Source organism: Babylonia areolata, chromosome 26 (genome assembly GCF_041734735.1).
Source record: "Babylonia areolata isolate BAREFJ2019XMU chromosome 26, ASM4173473v1, whole genome shotgun sequence".
Classification (NCBI taxonomy): domain Eukaryota; kingdom Metazoa; phylum Mollusca; class Gastropoda; order Neogastropoda; family Buccinidae; genus Babylonia; species Babylonia areolata.
In genome coordinates, this window is record NC_134901.1 from 5,347,558 (window position 1) to 5,371,151 (window position 23,594).

A 23,594-nucleotide genomic window follows, 5' to 3' on the forward strand; every position below is an offset into this window, starting at 1 on the left:
CACCCATACACGCTCACATCCATGCACACATAGAAGCAACAAGCCCAAGCCATTAATCTAAACTTTATGTGGTAACGAACATCAACAAATAAACAGGCGACAAGAACTGCAGCAATAAAACTATGCTAATAACTCAGAATTTTGGTAATGTCTTATGAGCTGTCCCACTAGGAAAGACTCTGATCAGAAGGAAATGCAAGTAGGAGTGAAAAACAACTGTTCATTTGTTGTCCTCTCTGAACACTGAAGAATAAAAAGAGTTCGCTGCTGATGAAATAGCTATCCAGTGATGAAATATACCATGTCTACTCAGAAAATCAGCTTAGTATCTTCATTAAATAACCAAAGTTTATTCTAGAATTCAGTCCATAAAAGCTGTGTGTTTTTGCATTGAAAAACAAATTCTGACAGGCACATATATACAAGTATAAACACTGTACACAGTATGACAATATGCCAACAGCACCATTGCGTCACACAATAAACAGCTTTCCACACATACATATGTATCAACACATAGTGGTTCGTAGAGAGAAAGAGAAAACGGATACAGAAATGTTGTAATAGTTTCTTTTATTGATCTTGAAAGCAAGGGAAATTGAAACTATGATGGTATATGTTTTGGGGGGAACTGACTCATGGAGACATAGAAAGAGAGAGATGTATGTATTTATAGACAGACGGATATGTATATATATATATATAGAGAGAGAGAGAGAGAGAGAGAGAGAGACAGATATTCGAAGAAAAAAATCAAGAAAGAGACAGCAATTTCGTCACAAATATCCTGTGTGAAAGTAACATAATCAATCAGATCAATGCCGTGTATGAAGTTATCAGAAGTTTTAACACCACAGTAACTGTCAAACAACACAAAGAAATTGATTAAATTTTATTTTTCAGCAAACGATGCAGCAAGACATTGCTAGCCCATCATGATATCGGGTGTCTCACTGAACGATATGGGGTGAGGCACTGACCTGCAAAAAATTAAATAACACAATCAAAGAAAAAGGTCAACTGCATTTTGTAACATTCAAAAACCTATTCAACATGTCCTGGCAACTGACTCTGAGGAGCAACATTTTAATAAAAGTATCATTTGTCATTGCTCTTGTCTTCCTTTCTTACTCTCTTTTTTTTTTTTTCTTTTTTTTTCTTTTTTTTTTCTTTCTTTTTTTTTTTTTGTAACAAGTATTCTCAGAAAAAAAATCAGGTCTATTCAAAATAATAAAAGCACCTCTGTTGAAAGCAAATGTTTGTCCCTCATTGGTAAACTTGCAAACAGTATAAGTGGATATGTATGTACTTCTAAACTGAACAGGGAAAATGAAGATAGAAATGTTCATCTGATTTCTTAATTCTATCTTGCATTGTGAACTTGTCAAAAGAAATATTCATCTGATTTCTTAATTCTACCTCACACTGTGAAATTGTCAGAACATCACAAACACCATTTCAGGCTGAACATAACAGTTTTCTGTAGTCAATATCCACTTTAAACAGGTTCTGTCAACTACCAGCAGACACTTACATTGGAGTTTTTGGATGAATATTTATCAAATGATCTGCCGGGGATCCATTGCCAACTGTACCTGGAATTCAGTAAAAGTCTGTGTAAAAACCTAAAAGTCTTTCAAGTGAGGGCAGGCATGAAGATGACCAAACTGATCAGAAATAACATGGTCCAGATCAAACTTATGTAAATGAGTACATTCATAAATAGATCCAGCCCTTGTACACTGTCCATTTATTTTGTAGATTATTGATACAAATTGGAGATAAACTGTGGAAATATTACCAGACAGTGTAATGGTTACTACAAATACCACAGACTGATGACTGGCATATTGTTGGTTCAAAACCCTATTAGAAGCCAAAATATTGTGCAGGTTGTTTGGCCTCACTCAGATCCTCGATCCCAGAGCTGAGTGGACTATAGGGTCAACTAGGAAGACAGGTTCTATCCTATCAAATGTCAACTGTTTCAGAGGTGTCTTGGGTTATGGGGTCAACTAGGAAGACTGGTTCTATCCTATCAAGTGTCAAATGTTTCAGTCATCTTGGGTTATGGGGTCAACTAGGAAGACAGGTTCTATCCTATCAAATGTCAACTGTTTCAGAGTCATCTTGGGTTATGGGGTCAACTAGGAAGACTGGTTCTATCCTATCAAGTGTCAACTGTTTCAGAGGTGTCTTGGGTTATGGGGTCAACTAAGAAGACTAGTTCTATCCTATCAAATGTCAAATGTTTCAGTCGTCTTGGGTTATGGGGTCAACTAGGAAGACAGGTTCTATCCTATCAAGTGTCAAATGTTTCAGTCATCTTGGGTTATGGGGTCAACTAGGAAGACAGGTTCTATCCTATCAAATGTCAACTGTTTCAGAGTCGTCTTGGGTTATGGGGTCAACTAGGAAGACAGGTTCTATCCTATCAAGTGTCAACTGTTTCAGAGGTGTCTTGGGTTATGGGGTCAACTAGGAAGACAGGTTCTATCCTATCAAGTGTCAACTGTTTCAGAGGTGTCTTGGGTTATGGGGTCAACTAGGAAGACTGGTTCTATCCTATCAAGTGTCAACTGTTTCAGAGGTGTCTTGGGTAATAGGGTCAACTAGGAAGACTAGTTCTATCCTATCAAGTGTCAACTGTTTCAGAGGTGTCTTGGGTAATGGGGTCAACTAGGAAGACTGGCTCTATCCTATCAAGTGTCAACTGTTTCAGAGGTGTCTTGGGTTATGGGGTCAACTAGGAAGACAGGTTCTATCCTATCAAATGTCAAATGTTTCAGAGTCGTCTTGGGTTATGGGGTCAACTAGGAAGACTGGTTCTATCCTATCAAGTGTCAACTGTTTCAGAGGTGTCTTGGGTAATAGGGTCAACTAAGAAGACTAGTTCTATCCTATCAAATGTCAAATGTTTCAGAGTCGTCTTGGGTTATGGGGTCAACTAGGAAGACAGGTTCTATCCTATCAAATGTCAAATGTTTCAGAGTCGTCTTGGGTTATGGGGTCAACTAGGAAGACAGATACTACACTGTCAAGTGTCAAATGTTTCAGGGGTGCCATGGACTATTGGGTCAACTAGGAAGACTGGTTCTATACTATCAAATGTCAACTGTTTCAGAGATGCCATGGACTACAGGGTCAACTAGGAAGACTGGTACAATACCATCAAGAATCAAATCTTTCAGATATGCCTCTCTGACAGCACTGGCAGCATGCAAGGCTTTCTCCAGTAAGCAGCCCCAAGTCAAGTTGACATTGACCGTTTTTGTGGACAAAACAAATAAAACAAAAATATTTTGCAGAACTCACCGTGAAATAAAACCTGTATGAAAGGGCGACTGATTTTCATTATTCGGGGCAAGTAATGGTGAAATCCAAAGTGGAGCACTCACCCTGAAATATGCAAACCTGTATGAAAGGGTGACTGGTTTACAGTGTTTGGCACAACTACAGGTGAAATCCAGTCAGATCACTAAAACCATGATCATGTGCATTGTCAATGGAGCAAAAAGACAGGAGTCTTAGAGGTCCTGCAGACTTCACCATAGATAAGACCTGGTGCCTCCTTTGCTTTCCTTCCTTAGTGATGTAGTGCATGGATGTATTGTTTACACAGAAGACACTGAGTTATGCTTTAGAAGAGCAAGTCACATTGAGTTTTATTCTTTAATTGCCAAGACAAAACAGTAAATACAATTCAAAATTTAAAAAAAAAGACAGTGTTTGTTGTTGTTGTTGTTTTTAATGTGGATTAGAATTTTCCATTGCAAAAGAAAAAAATGACCCATGCTCCTCACCATCAAATCAATTGATACATTTAACAACAACAAAGAACATTATGTACCCACCAAGCCTCTTCACAGAAATCTAAAAGAACTCATTCATTTAAACAGCCACCAATCCACCCACCACCATCCACCCCACACACACACACCTCAACCCTTCCACCCACCCACCCACACACATAAATTTATTACGCAGATATACAAATGAACAAGCTCAAACAAGATGATAAGAAAGTTTACCCATCCTTCCACCAGACGGAGGTGTCCTTGCCAGAATTCTATCTGGAGTTGCACTGGATGTCATCTGAAATCATAACTGAAATTCCAAACCCAGTTCCCATCTTTTAACCTATCTGCATGCCAAACAAGATGTACAAAATCTCTTCTTGGTGTTAAACTTAAGAAATTGTTTACTGATTCTGCAATTCAAAGACAAACGAGGAGAGAAAAATCGAGAGTGGGGAAGGGGAGAGGGGAGGTAGAGAAGGACAGACAAAGGGCAGAAATCTGAAAAACAAAAATGTGTTGGAATCTGCAGACAATGTCTATTTCTCATTTATTGGTGCTTTCAACATCTTAATGTGTACAGTATATCCATAAAGATAAACCAGTTCAATGAGGGGAAACTATTTCCAAAAATATGCAGATGAAATACATGTACCTGAAATCATTAAGACCTCCAAAGGAAAAGTCTGTTATTATCATATTTCACAACTGAAAATCATTTCAACTGCCTGGATGTAAACAATGAAATTTGATTTCCACATGATATGAATGAGCTACCATAAAAGTAAAAGGGCAGAATTTTCTACCAAGGTATGATAGCACACTACAGCTACTGTTCGTTTTATATTGTTTGTTTCATACTATTCTCTGTATTGTATACATGTTTTTTGGAGAAAAAAAAAAAATTTTAAGTTAAAAAAAAAATGATAGCACACTACAAACAAAAACACCAAGATGAGATTCCTAACCGGTTTGTATTGACAGATTACTTTAAACTAACTTTTACACGACTGTTTTGTACACTACTTAAAGCCATCTTTTATGCCATTACCTTTTACAGAAAAGAACAGAAAAATGCATTTAAATGCTCATGTCAGTACATTAGAGTGTGGTATGCTTCATGCATATATAGATGTAGCCGGGTTGGCTACAATCTTCGTTGGGCCAGACTTTTGTGACTCGCCGAAGGTTACTGAGGAAGTTGGTAAATCAGTCACAAGTTATGTCCCTTTACAAGGAGCCGTATGATTTTTTCATCAATTTGTTAAATTATAAACACTTTCTTATAGATAAGATTATAGTTTTTATGTTACTGGACTTCAGAAAGATCATATTTCTCAACTGTAATGATATCATTTGGCCAGAAAGCCTATAACTCTTTTAAATTAATATTTATGTGAATAAATTTTGGCGCGATCTTCGAAATCCACTCAGTTGAAACATACAAAATAGCTTCGTTTTCTATAAATCAATATAGTTGCAGTGGAATTTAGATTGTGCATTAAAATGTAAATGATTAAGCTTTCTTCTCGAGTATCACTTTCTGTGTACACCTAAGTTATAGGCATGCGATGGTGGTGTGTGTCCATCGAGATCGATGATGACCATCGTTGTCATCCAGCTGGGGGATGGGGGCAGGGTGGTGGTTGGGGGGGGATGCTCATGAATCTATCTGAGTGCGCAGATGGCTGAATAGTCCAATCTGCGCACGAAATGTTCGCTGACAGTTGGGGCAGACAAAGACAGGCATATCATTGCCAGGGAGCTTGTTTGCCCGTGACTTTCTGGCCTGCCTCTTCTGAACAGCTGCAGCAGTCCTGTTGGCCTCGCACAACTTGGCACCTTTGTGCACAGCAGCGCACCATTTGTCACGGTCCACTGCAGATTCCTCCCAGGAGTCAGGGTTGATATCAAACGCTTTCAGAGAGACTTTCAGAGTATCTCTGAAGCGCTTCTTCTGACCTCCGTGTGATCTCTTCCCTTGTTGCAGCTCGCCATAGAAGAGCCTTTTGGGAAGCCAATGGTCTGGCATGCGCGCCACATGTCCAGCCCAGCGAAGCTGGGACTGCATCAGGATGGTGAAGATGCTGGGAAGGGTGGCTTTTGCAAGCACCTCCGTGTCTGGGGTCCTGTCTTGCCACTTGATGTTCAGTTCATGCGATGGTACGAAATGTCTGACAGCATTTCGGACCCACAGAACTATCTCTTCTTCAAGCCATTGGAATTCGTCAATGCCGATTTGAGCAAAATATGTTTTTACAATACCTAGACATTTTTATAGCGTGGTTCGCGGATGTTTACATTTCTGTTATTAACCTGATTCATATCATACATGTATAATTGGGTTGTAGTTGGTTTAAACGAAGTATTTCATTGCTGATCACTAGTGTCAAAAGCACCGCCAAGCAGCGCCAACACGGGAGCTGTCCGTTGAGTTTTCTCTTGAATCTTGACATAAAAAATCTTTAGAAGCAGATTCTATAGATGATTTTTATATAGTTGGAAATTCAGGATTTTCAGTTACTTAACTGTTACAATTATATTACATATCGTGACGTATTAATTGTCATAATGTACAGAAATGATACATGAACTCGTTAAAAGCTCGTTCATTCAGTGACTCTTTTTGTTTATAGTTTTTAACTACATTATTTTTGTAGAAAATGATTTAGCTTAAGAAAACGCTCGTCTCTTGCAGTTTTGTGTGATATGTAATATGACTATGTTAGTTCCCCTAGCCGAAAGTCAGACGCCACTAAATTTGATCAAACAAACACAAGTTTGGCCCCTCAAGGCTCGCGGAGGGCCGGTTTCGTGAGTCGCTTCGCGGCGCTGGCTTTGCAGTTCGGCGGAACTGAATATAAGGAGTGAGTGAGTGCTAGACAAATACAGAACTCTCCTGGTCTGGTAGAATGAGAGAATAAAAGAAGAAAACCGGCGCACCGCCTTCCCGAGTCTACCTTGCCTGGCTGCGGCTCTCTTCTGCAAACACCTTCTACCTGTCTTCACCTTCACAAACACCACCTTACCACCCCATCACATAAAGCTAAAAGAAAACACAACATTTGTAACAAAAGAAAGAAGGAAAAAAAGAAAAAAGAAAAAGAAAAAAAACCAAACAAGTAAATGTGATGAATCAGCTTTATACAATACCTGTGACATATAGGGATATGGTGTAGATGACCCTCCATGACTGCAAATCAGAAGGAAGATCAAACATATATACTGAAAATGAAACACACACACACACACACACACACACACTACAACACAACACAACATACACATCCTCTCTCACTCTTCTGGGGATCTTAATCACTTGACAGAATAACTTGTAATACACTGTTTTGTAAAAGATAGCAGCATCCATGAAAGTTCCCACACAGACAACATTTTGAAACACTCAGTGTGATTTAATTGCTACAACTGGTAGAACTCAGATAACACATCTGCATGTTGGATTTTGACATGTTTGCATTTATTTGTAGATTCCATTATCTGGCAGGTGAATAACAGATTTGTTCAGCACATAGAAGTCTTCTGTCCTATACACAGTTTCTCCACATAATTCAGTAACTCAAGGATCTTCATACCACAACAACTTGATTGTCTTCACTTTATAATAACTCCATTACACTGCAAGAACGTTACGAAAGTTGATGCTCTTCAACACAATAATAACTAAAGCATCTTAAACACTACAATAAGTCTGGGGACTTAGACTCTATAATAATTCAAGACAGTTCCAACACAACAATAACTAATAAGTCTGGGGCTTCAACACAACAATAGTTCAAGGATCTTAAAGACTATAATAACTCAAGGATCCTCAACACTACAATAAGTCTGGGATCTTCAACACTACAGTAATTCAAGGATCTTCAACACTATGACTCAAGATGTTAAACACTAAAATGTCTTGGGCATCTTTAACACTATAACTCAAAGTTCTTCACATTGTAAGAACAGAAGAATCTTCAAGACTACAGTAACACAATTATCTTCAACACTTTTAGAACTCACTGCTGCATGGACTGAGAGGATCCATGCCGGCTACTGCTATGTGAAAAGCTCCGCATTCCCTGAGACATGCAGGGGGAAACTAAAAAACAGACAAACAAACAGCAAATCATGAAGGAAACTGCTCAAGCATATGTATTGTAGAGAACGCCAAGAAACAAATCAAAACAAGGCACAAGTCAGTATTCCCTCATAAACATAATTATGCTGACAAAATTTCAATATAGAAAACACATGCTGTCTGCTGATAAAAATAGTGATTCCAAAATTTTTAATATTGTATTCCACCACCCCTCTGACTCTCTCTCTCTCTGTTTTGGTCTTTTGTTTTGATTTGGGGAGTTTGTGGGTTCTTTTGTTTGTTTTTTGTCTTCCATCATCCACCTGGTCACTCCAACAACAAAGCAAATTGATTTTTTTTTTTTCAATCACCTCCTGATACTGTATTCAGTGACTTACTTCTGAATGAAGATGAGGCAGAACCTGAGCGGGGAGATGGCCTAGGGATAAAGAAAAAACAATTGAGAATTAAGTTACAGCCAGACAGAGACACACAGTCAGACAGATCAACTGAGAGTGAGAGCACAGACAGGTGCAGAAATCTGCTGTGAAGAACAATAATCATATTTATTTAAAACAAAGCAATGAAAGAAAGGATGGGGGTAGTGATGGGGTTGGTGAAAACTTGTAATGTCATCTACCAACATGCATTATGATGCCTTTGGATTTTCCCCCATCTCTTTTGTTGTTATTTTGAGAGTTACTTAATTTTGCAACTGTATTTCAATTTTTATCCACAGAGAATTATACATATATAACATGAAACAGAAAACACACCAGCAACCTTGCTGTAAGTCCATAATTTTCAAATAAGCTTGACATTTTGCTTATAATTCATGGTTATGTTAGGGCCCACAGTGAACAGTGGACCCTGACTTTGCAACTGAGTATAAACAACACGAGACAACAAGTAGACGAAATTAATTTAGGTTTTGAATATTCATTTTTTCTTTCTTTTTTTTTAAGTCAGTTGGGAACATGTAATGAAGCAGTTTATATATGATCAAAACCAGATCATCTATTAAAAGATTATAACTTCATAAGTACAATAATATCATGAATCTAAACGTCAATATGTTTCAGAAAAATGTACACAGAAAAGTCCACTGAACTCAGCCATACACAAGTAATTTGTAAAAATCACTCAAAAAATTGTAAAAATAGATGTACCTATATATAACACTCTCTTCTTCACACACACACACGCACACACACACACTGCCAAATTATTGTGGATGTGAGTCAGACTAAAAGTATCTAAAGATCAGACAAGATTATGTAAACAAGTCTTACCTTCCACTTCCAATACCCTGTTTAAACACAAGCATAACAGAAGCAAGAGACAATCAAATAGTTTGGAAATAAATACACCATAACATTTGTCAGATTTAACCTCTTGCAATTTATTTTCATGAATGATATCCAGAACCCTGTCTCGTAAAATCTATTTTTATGAATAATAGCTATGTGCGTATTTTTTTACCCATCCATTTATTTACTTATTTTTTTTAAGTTAATCATACTAATGTTGTCTTGTATCAGCACAAAGGTATACACAAGTTTGTGGTAGACAGGGAGGTGAACATGTAAATGCTTTAAATGTAATTGCATATCAAGTGAATTTTAACTTTTAATTATCGTAAATACAAGTTCATATGCAACAATACACCTTTTTAATATTGTGGAAATATCTTTTCAGTGTAGTAATGTTGTAAACTATTTACTAACTTCCAGTTCATGTACAATCTCGAGTCCAAAAAAATCGAAGATAAAACTTTTTTTTAACTTACATGAATACCTAAAAAGAGAAATGTAAAGACATTACATGTTTCATATTTCTTTAGGGGACAAAGTACTTGAAATAAATTATATCATCACTAGTGGAATGTTCAGCTTTTTCCCACCGATTCAAACTAGCATCAAATCTGGGACAACAGGAACAAAAATGTTAGCTTCCCTACAAACCTGCCTGCTCTTGTCACAGCTAAAACACAACACAAAATAAAAAAAAACAATAATAAAAACAATACACAAATGATATAAATACAAAACACAAACATACCAAACAAAACAAAGCCATCACACAAAATAGCTGCGACCAAGAAAATGAAGGAGACACATAAAAGAATTATTTTATCTAAATTTTTAACGAAATTATTTTACATCTTTTGGACTTCAGATCCTGCATGATGAAAAATGTGTGACCCCCCAAAAAGGGTAAAAGCTCTGAAAAGTGAGAAGATATGAGAAACAATACAGCATGACTAAGGAAAGACTGTCATCAACTCACTTTTTCTTGAACCAGTTTCTTCAGGTATATGTTCTCCTCTTTCAGTTTCATGGCTTCCCTGGAAATAGAAAACAAAAGACAAGTTGGAATTGATCATCTATGTTTTGTGCTGTGTTGTGTTGTGTTGTGTTGTGTTGTGTGTGTGTGTGTGTGTGTGTGTAAACAAACCCTCCACAAATACACACAAACACCATCTGCTCACAAACATGCAAAGAAAGCACTAACGAGACATGCAGCAACTAAAATACAAAGAGAAAGAGTTAATACCTTTCCAAGGCTTGTGCAGAAGTTACCATCTTTTTAGCTTCCATCAACATCTGATTCTGCTCCAAAACCTGCAACAACACAATATCAAATAAAACAACTATTTACCATTTAAAATCTCAAAGTTAAAACATTCAGAGTTATGTAATGTTAATTCAACCCTGTATCTAGAAAACAAAATAGAAAACAAAATAAAACAGCCAGAATGTTTCCAAATTCTGTCAAAACACAAATACGCAAAATACATGGGGGACAGAAGATTATGTAATTTATTTTCAATATTAACTCAAATCCAATAAAGTGTAATTGATATTCTTTTGAATTAAAAACCTGTTTCAGGTGATATATTAATCTATACAAAAAGCACTCTGATCAGCAGTAAAATGTTTGCTTTTATCTTATCATCCCAACCATCATGAGAAGATGCTTTATACAAAGGGTTAGGTGGTCACAAGTCACACACCATGAAGTGTCAACTTTCAAATGGTAACAGCAGGTGAAAAAGTAGAAGGATATGTTTTGGGGGTATGTACATATTTGAAAGAAAAAGTCAGTTTGGTTGATCCATTTTCTTGCCAGAAGACTTATCAGAAATGGCATGTATTCAGAACAGGCGTTCAGTTGTTTTGTAATGCAGAAATGTACCTGACAGCTGCAACTGAATCCTTTTCAGAGTATGCAGTGTAAAATGAAGATAAAATGCACTCATGCAAACTTCTAGAATATTGCAAATTTTCATATTACATGGCACAAGGGGAGTGTTGGGGGGGGCGAGAGGGGGGAAGATAAAGCAGAAAACAACATACCTTAGCTGTGAGATGAGTGAAAAATCTCCGCCTGTGATTTCGTTGGAATTCCCATGTCTGTGAAATACAGGATGACATAGTCATGACATGAAGAAAAGGAGACTCACTGCATATAATCCTTTAACAGAACAATAATTCTGACGTGGGACTATGTATATTTACTTATTAAATCAGTTATCAGGGTAACTTTCATCATTTATTTTCCTTTTTATTCCAGACAGGACAGAATATATTGTGTTTTTGAAAATAATGTAATTTACACTATTTGCCCTGATCCAGCTCTGAAAGCAAATATTCTGGATATAATCTATGCATGTTTTGTTTTCTATAACATGAATAAAATCAACATTTGAAACAGTTAAGGGACTGTTTTGTTTTGTTTTTTCAATAAACTGCTCCTTCATATTTGCTGTTTTATCACATTGTTGGCACACACACACACACACACACACACACACACACAGAGAGAGAGAGAGAGAGATACACACACACACATATTAGCTGTTTTATCACAATGTTTGGCAGCACACACACACACACACACACACACACACACACGCACACACATATTTGCTGTTTTATCACCATATTCGCCGAATATACTAAACAGCTCCGTATGCTCTCACATGGAAAATGATTATAGAAATTAACTTAAAATCTATACAGATGGTTCAGTTCTTGATGATGGCAGAGCGGGAGCAGCTTTTGTGATACCGGATTTGAACCGTCAGAAAATGTACCACCTGGGCAAATATCTTTCTATCTTTTTACCACCTGGGCAAATATCTTTCTATCTTTTCTGCTGAGCTCATCACCATACTTATGGTCATAAACTACATTCTGGATTTTCATAAAAAGGATAGTCAAATCCTACTTTGCGTAGACTCAAAATCGGCGTTAAATGTACTTAGATCTGCAAATCAAAAATCACGCCTTGAGATGATCACAAAAATAAAACACATTGTACATCAATTATCAGTCAAAGGCATCCATCTAACTTTCATTTGGGTGCCTTCTCACTGTGGAATTTTTGCAAATGAGAGGGCAGATCAGGCTGCCAAAAAGGCAGCGCGAAACAGCGAAGGCTCAATCCTCCTCAGGATTCCCTTAGATCTACAAGAATGTTATAGGTGTATAGAAAAAGTGTCAAGTGATCAACAAAAACATAGACTAAAAGATTTAGACTGCCAGTATTACCGTCACTGTATGAAGACAGTCACAGCAAGCAACCCCAAGGCTTACTTAAATGATTTATCTGTCTCCCAGTCAAGACCAGTTAGAAATTTAATTCATCAATTCCGTTTCAATGCCCTACGAACAAAATTTTGCAAAAATATACAGTGACTGTGCGGAAAAGAAGTCAGTGTCTACCACATACTTGTCTAGTGTCCAAAAACAAGACAACAGTTCTTTCAAAAACTAGCCGACCAGTTTCCACCAAACACGTATTTGTCCTTAGAAGATGTTTTGAATAATTAATTAATTATTCATAACTTCAAAAAATTTATGAATGTTTGATTCAAAGTCCAGTTGGTATCTACCTGTGACTGATCACGTTTTTGCTATCATTAGCATGCTTTTTTATTGTTATGTAGATGTTTAACTCACTGTTGTAATTCATGTTATAATTCACTGTTAGTCACAACAGTTCTTCGTAGCTTTTCGTTTTCCACTACTCACTATAGTCATCCCACCACCTCTTCTCATGTACCCCACACCTCATCTCCTATGCGCACATACTTTGTTTCTTCTTCTTTTTTTTCTTTCTTTTTTTTTGTACCCATCTAATATCACTAAACAATGAAAAGATGTTAAACTAAACTAAACACACACAAATGTCAGTAAATGACATATTCCATTGACTAATTGTTCTGTTTTTAAGATGCCCCCACACACAGAGTGATAGAAAATGAATGGCTTTTAATTTTCTTAAGTATCATTTTCTATTTACTATTATTGAATATAACAGTGTACAAAGAATCATTGATACTCTTGACAGCATTTCAAAGTTTAAGGAAATAAGCAAATAATGCAAAACAGACACAAAAAATACCATGTGTTGTTGTATCTATAATTCTACCTGCATGAATCTCTTGAAAGCTTTGCTCAGTTGATCCATCGGATCCTGGAAGTATACCTCCACATCTGGTTTCATCTGGAGGAAAAATTAGATATTTAAGGTAATTCATCATGATTATCAAAAGTACTGAATCATAACTACATCTGCACACATACAGATACAATCATTTCATGGATGTACTCAGAGTTGAAATATTGGGTTGTTGTTTTTTGTTTGTTTGTTTCTTTGTCTGTTTTTCATGCCTGAGGTTTCAGTTTCAGTTTGTCCATCTGCTGAATGAGAAGAAAAAGAAGGGTGGGAATGGAACCTAGGCCTTCAGAGACACCGCACTGGCAGATGACTGTTTTACCAATTCTGCCATCTTTAACCCATGTATGTTTCAGTTTCCATTTCTCCAGGAGTCACTCCATTCAGACAAATCAGTAATTCAGACACCACCATTATGCATCATAACCCAACACACTTTGTCATGCCATGGGTGCATGTGTGTGTGTGTGTGTGTGTATATATATATTTTTTGTTTGTTTGTTTTTTGGTTTTTTTGGTTTTTTGTTGTTGTTTTTTTGTTTTTGCTGCCCCACCATCTGCATCGTTTCAGTGGCATTACTCCCATGCCGCTCATTTAGATTCCCCCATACACGGCCACACCCGGGTTCATCCGTCAGTTCCAGTGTCGGCAGTCCGTAGGGAACCATAGATGTTAGGTCACCAGGAGGCCACACACCAGAGGAGACCCTGCATTGCTGCTGAGTCACTTCGGTGGTGTTCAGTGGTGCCTGTTCTGATTCAACATACTTAGGACACCACCTACTAAGCCCCCTACTAACAACAACAATGGCTTAGTCGCAGAGCCAGACTGAGTGAGCGTCCCTCCCAGAGTGCAGACTGCCACCACGTCCCTCAAACAACAGCCCCCCATGAATCTGCCGACACTGAAGACATTGACAGGACTCACCCCAAGCACAGAAGTGGAGGGGTATCGAAACTGAGGTCACCATGTGAGCAGGGCATGAAAGGCCACAGACTTTGGGACTGTTTTGTTTTATATTGATGATGATGAAGGAGGAGAAGGATGACGATGACGATGACAATGTTGCTATGGAGGTCCATTTTGGTTTGGGACTGCGTGACAAGGCTGTACTCTATGCTTCCTGTCATAATGATATCCCGGCGTTAACCAGGCCCAAGAGATACAGACACTTGCAGTGCTGGTCAGGTAATTAGAGCAACACACCCAAAGACGCATCTTTGAAGTGGATGACACTCAACTGTGTGGTCCCAGGCTCCCCATTTAAACCCACAGCACACTCTGGGTAGGAGCAGGCCACGGGCTGAAAAACCCACCTCCGCTGGGATTTGAACCCACGTCCTCCCAGCCGTCAGTCCGCGACGCTAACCACTTAACCACAGCGGCTGGTGCATGTATATATATTTGTGTATCTATCAGAGAGGATTTCTTCTGCAGAATTTTGCCAGCAGGCAACTCTTTTATTGACGTGGATTCTTTTTCAGTGTGCCAGGTGCATGCTGCACATGGAACCTCCATTTATTGTCTCATCTGAATGACTAGACGCTCAGTTTGATTTTTCCAGTCAAAACTGGGAGAAAGGGCTAGAGCAGGAATCACAGACACTGTCTTGGCAAATGTGTATCTTAACCATTCTGCCACCTTCCTGTTGTTCAAAATCACAGTTGAAAATCTGTGTGTGTGTGTGTGTGTGTGTGTGTGTGTGTGTGTGCATGCGTGCGTGCGTGTGTGCGTGTGTCTGTGTCTGTGTGTGTCTGTGTCTCTGTGTCTGTGTGTTGTCTGTGTGTGTTCTACAACAAAACAGAACAAGAGAGGCAAGGCCTTCAAGACTCACTTGTAATACACTTTTTAAAAATCTAATCGTTAAAATGTGTTCTGTATTTGTTATTATAAAGCTTCGGGTTAAAAAAACAAAAAAAAGAAAAGAAAAAAGAAAAAAAAGTCCTGACGGCAAATTCGAACACCACATTTTCAGGTGAGAAGAAACTGTCTTACCCATTACACTATCATGACTCCTTAACTGACGTTCTAAAATTTAACATTTAAACATGCTTATTTCAAGGGCGATAAATCAATTGCGGTATTCACAGTGAGAACGCTGTTTAAATCATATTATTCTGGTGTATCTTGGGCATTCAAAAAATCTTTAAGGGCAATCAAAAATTCTTTTAAGTCGGCGGTAAAGGAGACGTGGCTATCGCCACAATCACACTGCAACGTTTAGCCGTCTTCTCTGGATCTAGATAGATGTACAAGTTTAGTTACACCCGCCAGGAATGTAGTACGACACGGTCGAGTCAATTTTTCTTTTATGTTCATTCTAGTTTTATAGTTTTAAAGTTGATGTAAAAATTGAGTATTTTGTTAAACTAATAACATGTAGAGCCAAGTACAAGTACTTCCTAAACGTTGTATGAAGTGAAAAGGACTTCATTTTGAGAAAAGTCAAGACTGGAAATTTTTACGTTTCATCAAGGGTATTAACTCTCATGGTTTATTATTTTTAACCGTGAATTCTGACTGATTTTGTTGATATTGTTATGGCAGTATGGGGCATAATCCAGTAAATGATGAGGCGTTCACAAATCTTTCTCAGAATAAATATTTAATGGTCTCCTTCTCCAACTTTCCATCACATGTTATCGTGTATTGTTGATTAAATTTTGTATTGAACGGGCAAGTCAACCATCTTGAACTTGAACAAAATGGCATCCTTCGTTCACGAGAAATATGAGCATGCGCTTTGAATATGTATAAATATGTGTACGCAACTGATTTTTGCCCATGACCTTAAGGGCTCAGCCAATAGATCTATAAAGTCCACTCGAAGTATTGATTTTAGTATTTTCCAAAAAAGACCAGGGCGAACGAACATAGTGAAAGCCCTGTACACTGAGAGTAAAAAACACAAGCTTTTTATGTATTGAGTATAATTTCAAAATGTAATGTTTAAGATGAGAAAGATCAGTTTAAAGCAAATTAACACCCCTAGCATTAATTACAGGTTAATTTCCCTTTTTTACTATCTGCACCAAATACATGCAAAATAAATATAACTTCCATGCTTAGCAAAAGAAGTTCCTGTTTGAACAAAAAATGATAAAAATGACTGCTCTTGTTGTTGTGTCAGAATATCAGATCAAAGTGCCAAGTTTAGAGAATTAAAAAAAATAAACAGTAAATTCAGTTTGCATATAATCTGGCTTCTTTTTTTATTTTTTTGTGCCCATCCCAGAGGTGCAATATTGTTTTAAACAAGATGACTGGAAAGAACTGAATTTTTCCTATTTTTATGCCAAATTTGGTGTCAACTGACAAAGTATTAGCAGAGAAAATGGCAATGTTAAAGTTTACCACGGACACACACACACATACACACACACACACACACACACACACACACACACACACACACACACACACAGACAACCAAACACCGGGTTAAAACATACTCACCTTGTTTACACAAGTGAGTCAAAAATGAATGCACTGACATGAAAATATTAACTCTGAAAAAACATATTCAATATTGGCAGCCATTGTAAGATGCTTATAAAACTGCTTGCTTTGATCTTTTTTTAGACAACAGTTGAAAAGGACTGGCGAAGTAGCATACTTCAGACTGAAACAATTTCATGCCCAAAACTAGCAGGAAACAGAATGTGATCATGGTGGTTTTCACCTTCCCTGAGAGTTCCATTGTTGAACATTTGCTGGCACACATCTTGCACTTATCTTTTGATCCTGGAAATAATTGCATACAACAGTGTTTGAAGACAGTTTGCATATTATTCATTCACTTGATAAAAGCTGATTTAACCAAATGAAACAGATTCTATAATCTCTCTCTCTCTCTCTCTCTCTCTCTCTCTCTCTCTCTCTCTCTCTCGATATATATATATATATATATATATATATATATATATATATATATATTATATCCCAAGACTGGGAGCACAAATATAAAGGGAGCAAGTTTATATCCCCCCTGTCTATATTTCCCCAGTGTATGTTCCCCCTGGCCTATGTATGTTCAATCATGCATACACTTTTGGGTACTAGTCAGCAATGGTCAGTGGTAAGCAGTGGTGGTCATTAGTCTGCAGTGGTGAGTGGTTGGCAGTGGTCAGTGATCAGTGGTTGTAGTGGTCAGGACGTCATAATGATGTGCAAATGTGCGAAGATTTTTGCATTGTGGTCAGTAGTGGTCAGTAATGGTCAGCAGTGGCAAGAAATGGTCAGCAATGGCCAAAAGTAGTCAATTATGGTCAGCCAATGGTCAAATCCTGCTAAGACATCCTAATAATGCATAACCACCACAAAGTGGTGCAAGATGAACTCTGACAGTGTGTTAGTAGTGGTCAAGCGGTGGTCAAACACCTGCTATGACATAATAATGGACAGATGTAACAAAATAACGCAGTCTAAACACCTTTGGGTCATGGTCAATAGTGGTCAGCAATAGTCCTAGATAGTGGTCAGCAATAGTCCTAGACCTGGGGTATCAGACCTGGGGGAACTTAGACCTAGCTGAAAGAAAATTTGGGGGAACATAGACCTGCAGGAAACACAGAGCTGACCCATATATATATACATGTGTGTGTGTGTGTGTGCGCGCGCGCGCGTGCGTGTGTGTGTGTGTTTATATGCTATCATATGGACATATTTTTCGAGAGATGAATGCTGAAAATGTCTCTAAAGAATAATCTTGAACCGGAGCTTGTAGCGATAGGAGTTAGAACAGATTTGTTTCAGTAACTACAGCAAATTTGAAGCAAGATTTTTAGTTTCAATCTGCTTTATGTTCGTTTGTTTTCAAAGTAACTCTAGATCAAACTGCTTCCTTAACATCAATAACATGAATTGTACTCCTAACATCTCCATCCACCCAGAAAGACCTGAACATTAGTTATAAAACAGTGAAAAACATTTCCTGGAGTCAAAACAATCAGAATTTTACATATGAAATGGTATCCACACCAAAGGCCAATAAAAAGATGACTCATGGGTTTTTCCCTTGTACTTGGTTTTCCAGAGGAAATGTTATACCTATGTTTGATTCTACCTTGTTTGAATGAATATGTCATGTTCCCAACACTGCTGCATTTGTAGGTTTACTGAAGATTTACATTACTCATGCTGAATGAATAATCTTGTAACCTATCTGTAATCTCTATGTTGTTATTGTTGTTTTGTATGCGTGTGTGTGTGCTTTAATGCTTAGAAAAAACCACAACAAAGACAATAATGTACACGTCCAAGAGTTTAGGACAACATCTAAGTTGATACTCTCAACATAACATGCACATGTCATTGGTTTCTGTATCTAATAATACAAAGCTTCAGGGGAAACAATGTTACTAGAAGGTTTGAACTAAGCACATTCGGTTCGAGTATAAACAGACTTACAGCGCTAAAGCACAGCTAACAATGAGTCAAAAATTAACATTCAAATTTGTGTTGCTTTTTGGCATGATAAATCAATTACTGTATTTGTGGTGATAACACCAATTAAATTATGGGGTTTTTTGGTATATCTTGATTATCTAAGAAATTCTTAAAGTATGTAGTAAAGACAACGTTGCCATAGCTTCAGGTGCACCACATGTGGCCATTTTCTCCAGATCTGCATATTCGACAGGCTTACAGAAACAACAATGCGGTCCATTCAATTTCTCTTTTATGTTCATTCCAATTAATTCAGTATCCACCTTAAAATATTCATTTGCAATAAACACATTGATGGTATTGTTAGTGTCACTGTATGTGTTCTGTCCAGATTTTGTATTTCTTTTCTTTTAATTGTGAACAAAAAATACAAGGTCAGGCCCTCTTCAAACCCAAACATAAAGTTTCATATTCTGAATCTGGATCCTTAACGAAATAAACTGTTGATGATCGGAAATACAGCTTAATCTGGAAGACTTACAACCTGTTTTTGGTATAACTGTGAAGATTTTTTCCCACTATGTTTAATCCACATTTGGTTTTGGCAGACTAAGTATTTCCAGAGAAATTGACAACGTTAAAGTTTATCATGAACACACAAACATACAGACAGACACAGACACAGACACACACAGAGACAACCAAACACTGGGTTATTAGATAGACTCACATTGTTTACACAAGTGAGTAAAAAACATTATTTCAAAACAGTCTCAATCCATAGTAAACAGATATGTGTTTCATACAAGTTTTTGATTGTATCTGTATTCAAATAACTCAATCACTGAGCTTCACTTTTCATGTGCAGATATATCATCATATAAACTGAACATTTTACTGTGTGTGTCTATGCATGAGTAGCATTGTTATACATTAGCATTAAAGTACTGTACACTAAACACTGTCATATCCAAAAACCTGTTTCAATGATAGTATGTTACTGTCAACCATGCCTGCACAGGCATACATCAAAAACGAAGCAACCTGCATGATACTTTTTTTCTCTAAAAACACTTTTTTTAATCATGAAATAAATATTTAGCACGTGCATAACTGTAACTAATCTGTAGTCACTTTCATATTTTTTTTGTTTCAGCCCTTAAATGGCCCCTTTGCAGTTGGCTGGGATATAGCAACATAATCTGACTCTTTCTGTTTAAAATTTGAAGGCAAGTGTAACCATTAAGTATGGTGTAAAACACTGAGGACAGAGTTCAATATGATAGTTAAAACTTGTTAATGTAAATCCAGATGGGTTTCAAAAATGCAGAAAGCCCAGGATAAACATTTTTTTCTTCTTATTAATAATTAAGGCACCGTGAAAAAAAAATGATAAAGTCAATAATAAAACCAACCCTTGAGAAGACATCTGTCACAGTAGATGTGTCCACAGCTGGTGATGTGGAAGGGGGTGCCTTTTCCAGGCTGAAGGAAACATATATTGCAATGAAGCCAGTCTGCCATCAGTGGGTGCACCGTATTAACAGGGCAGTTGATCACCTAAAAATTGTTAACAACAAAGACATGCACATGAATATATGTACAAGATTCAATATTCTTTATATATAAAGACAATAGAGGAGAAGCTTGTGTCTATGAGTTATAACCAAAAAATAAAAGAAGCTATATGGTTCAAAGTACAACAATATTAATTACAATAGTTTACATTCATTCACATAGTCACATATGTTTTGCTTTACATATTTGCAATATAGTTATGTATGTTTTGCTTTACATATTTGCAGTAGTGTAGCATATTCCTTGACTTTTAAACATAAGTCTGATTTGCACCTCTGGTATTAAGCCCATATTCATATTACTATCTTTGGGAGCACAGCCACTGTAAGGAAGTAAACAATTTTTTTTAATCAAATATTAAGCGCTTATCAGTTGTCATTTCCCATGAATGATTAAACTGAGACAGAATCACTCCATCCAGTTTTAACCATGAAATTCATTTATAAAATAAAGTTTATGAAGACTGTAAGTCTGTAACTCTGTCTGATGCTGTTTTCCCCATCTTGCTGCTTGTGCAGTGAATTACTAATGGTATTCAATCAAGTTAAGCTTACCTTATCATACTCAATGCCCTTCTAACTCTCACCCTTATTATTGGATTCAAACTGTAACTACAGAACTCAAACAAAGCTCCATTTTAATATGCATATTGGCATAATCTGTGTTATGTCCCCACATGCAAAAGTAAAATAATTCAGTAACATCATACACTCAATCAAAATATGTACTGGTGCCCACAGGAACTTGAAACACATTTAAAATATTTTCAGTTAATCAGACTTTAATCTTTAAATCACAAAGCATATGCCACATGTCCTCTTTAACCCTTTCACTGCTGACTATTGAAGATAATGACTTTTGTGCTATGCAAAGCAAAATACAAAGTATTTGAATTTGGTATTTGAATGTACAGTTTGTCAACACAACATCTGCACAGGATGGCTAACTGACAAAACTTAGACAAGCAATACACCAACTTCCATAGAACTGACTTAAACAACATTGACGGGCGTTGAGGGGTTGAAGCATCAGACTTTCAATCTGAGGGTCCATGGTTCAAATCTTGGTAACAGCGCCTGGTGTGTAAAGGGTACAGATTTTTCCAATCTCCCAGGTCAATATATATGTGCAAACCTGCTAGTGCCTGAACCCCCTTCATGCAGAAGATCAAATATGCATGTTAAAGATCCTGTAACTCAAGAAACAAGAATATATCCACCATGCACACCCCTGAAAACGGAGTATGGCTGCCTACATGGCTGGGTAAATAAAAAAGGTGGTCATACATGCAAAATGTTACATGTCTGAGTGTGTATGTGTGCATGTCTGAAATCTTAATTGAATAACACAAGCAATGAATGATGAGTGCCCAATGGCAGCTGTCAGTCGGCTCTACTCAGGTAGGCAGCCTATTGTGCAAATGACCCTGAGTTTGTAAAGCACTTAGAGCTGACGGAGTATAGACACTATACAAATTTCCAAATCAAATAAAATCAAATATATGCTTTCACTTTGGTCAAGTTTTTAAAAGTTTTCATCAAAAAGCAGATAGGACTGGTGTCCCAGGATAATCAGTGGGGTTTAGGCTGTTCAGGGTTATTATTGTCCAATGTTGTTCTTAGCTTAAATTGAAATTTTAGTTCAAAGCCACAGTGGCAACGAGATCCTGCCCAGAGTTCAGTCAGTTATGGATTTAAATGGAAAGACTGGAACCACACAACTAGTACCATCCACCTCATGGATGCATCTTTGGTGGACCAGCACTGCAAGTGTCTGTATCTCTCAGGCCTGGTTAACACTGGAATATCATTCAAAATGGAAGTGTAAAGTACAGCCTTGTCACATAATCCCAAACCTAAAATGGACCTTCTCAACAGCATCATCATCATCATCATTTTCATCATGCATCATCAATATAAGATAATTAAAATCTGTGGCCTTTCATGCCCTGTTCAGTGGTGACCTCACTTTCAATACCCCTCCACTTTCATGTATGGGGTGGGTCCTGTCAGTCTTCAGTGTCAGCAGATTCATGGCGTCTGTCGTTGGAGGAACATGGTGGCAGTCTCCACTCTGCTCTGGATGGGATGCTCAGTGTGTCTGGCTCCGTTAATAGACAATTATTGTCGTCAGTAGAGGGCTTAGTAGATGAAGTCCTGTGTATATCAGAACAGGCACAAATGAACACCATTGAAGTGACTCATAGGCACTACAGGCCCCCCTTTGCTGTGTGATCTAGTGACGTAACATAGATGGTTCCCTGTGGACCAACGATGCTGGGACTGCAACAGACAAACCCGGGTGTGGCTGTGTATGGGGGACTCAGAATGAGCAGCTGTGTGGGAGTATTGCCACTGGAACAGTGCAGATGATGGGGCAGCAAATACTTTTTATCTTTTGAAGAAAGAATTTGTATTTCATAGCATTGGTCAGCTGCAGCGTGAGGATGACCCCATGACTCAGTCTCACTTCTTATTCTTCATTCATGGGCTTTGACTGATGTTTACTTGGACATACAAGTGGGCTTCTATGTGCATGGCTGTTTTTCTCCAAGTAGGCAGCCATACTCAGGGTTATTTTCAATCTTTCATCAGGCAATCTCCAGGGCCATCAGAAAGCCTGTCTTTCCCTAATGTATCCACGAAGTAAGGGCTCATCTCAAGATACTCCAAGACAGTGAATGGTGGACTACAGTGATAAGCAAACTCTCCACTCCCAGTGCTGATGGAAAGTCATGGACATCACAAGAACCACAGGCACTTAGCAAGGAAGGAAATCTGGCATCACCCTCAGACTACTGGCTGCATTGATTATAATGCACTGAGGTGCAGCCAACAGCAGTTTTGTCCCTCAAGTACCTAAAGTGGGGATTGGTGAGCCTCTATCACCATTAGCTTTGTCATCATCTAAATAATAAGGGTCTTGACAAACTGTGACATGGGACCTGCATATAAATAGATATATAATGGAGATAGACAGATAGATAAACAGATATACAGATACATACATACAGACAGACAGACAGACAGCAATAATTAATTACTTTTTCCCCAGTACCCACAGTGCGGACTTGACAATCACTTAAGTGATGGGGCAGTTTCTATGTCCACATCGGCAGGAGTTCTCCTTGATGCTTTCTGATTTGTGTTGCGGTTTTGTTATGTTCCAGATCTAAATAACCATTTCCCTCCCTCCTAACTCCCCCCCCCCCCCCCCCCACACACACACCCACACCCACACACCCCTCCTGGTTGTGGTGAGGGGAGAAGGGGGCAAGCAACTG

The 23,594-nt window shown here is 37.8% G+C and overlaps 1 protein-coding gene across 1 annotated transcript; it reads right to left on the reverse strand.

Moving 5' to 3' along the window:
• On the reverse strand, window positions 1–23,404 carry LOC143300417 (E3 ubiquitin-protein ligase RNF212B-like). Its single transcript, XM_076614061.1, has 14 exons — window positions 23,355–23,404; window positions 20,149–20,293; window positions 17,028–17,089; window positions 13,318–13,392; window positions 11,238–11,294; window positions 10,435–10,502; window positions 10,168–10,225; window positions 9,171–9,187; window positions 8,277–8,317; window positions 7,821–7,899; window positions 6,951–6,990; window positions 4,032–4,095; window positions 1,535–1,595; window positions 1–980 (listed from the first exon to the last, which is right to left on the reverse strand). The coding sequence occupies exons 2-14, from the start codon at window positions 20,255–20,257 to the stop codon at window positions 926–928; spliced, it is 786 nt and encodes a 261-aa protein (XP_076470176.1). The 5' UTR covers window positions 20,258–20,293; window positions 23,355–23,404; the 3' UTR covers window positions 1–925.
• Window positions 23,405–23,594: the final 190 nt, after the last annotated feature.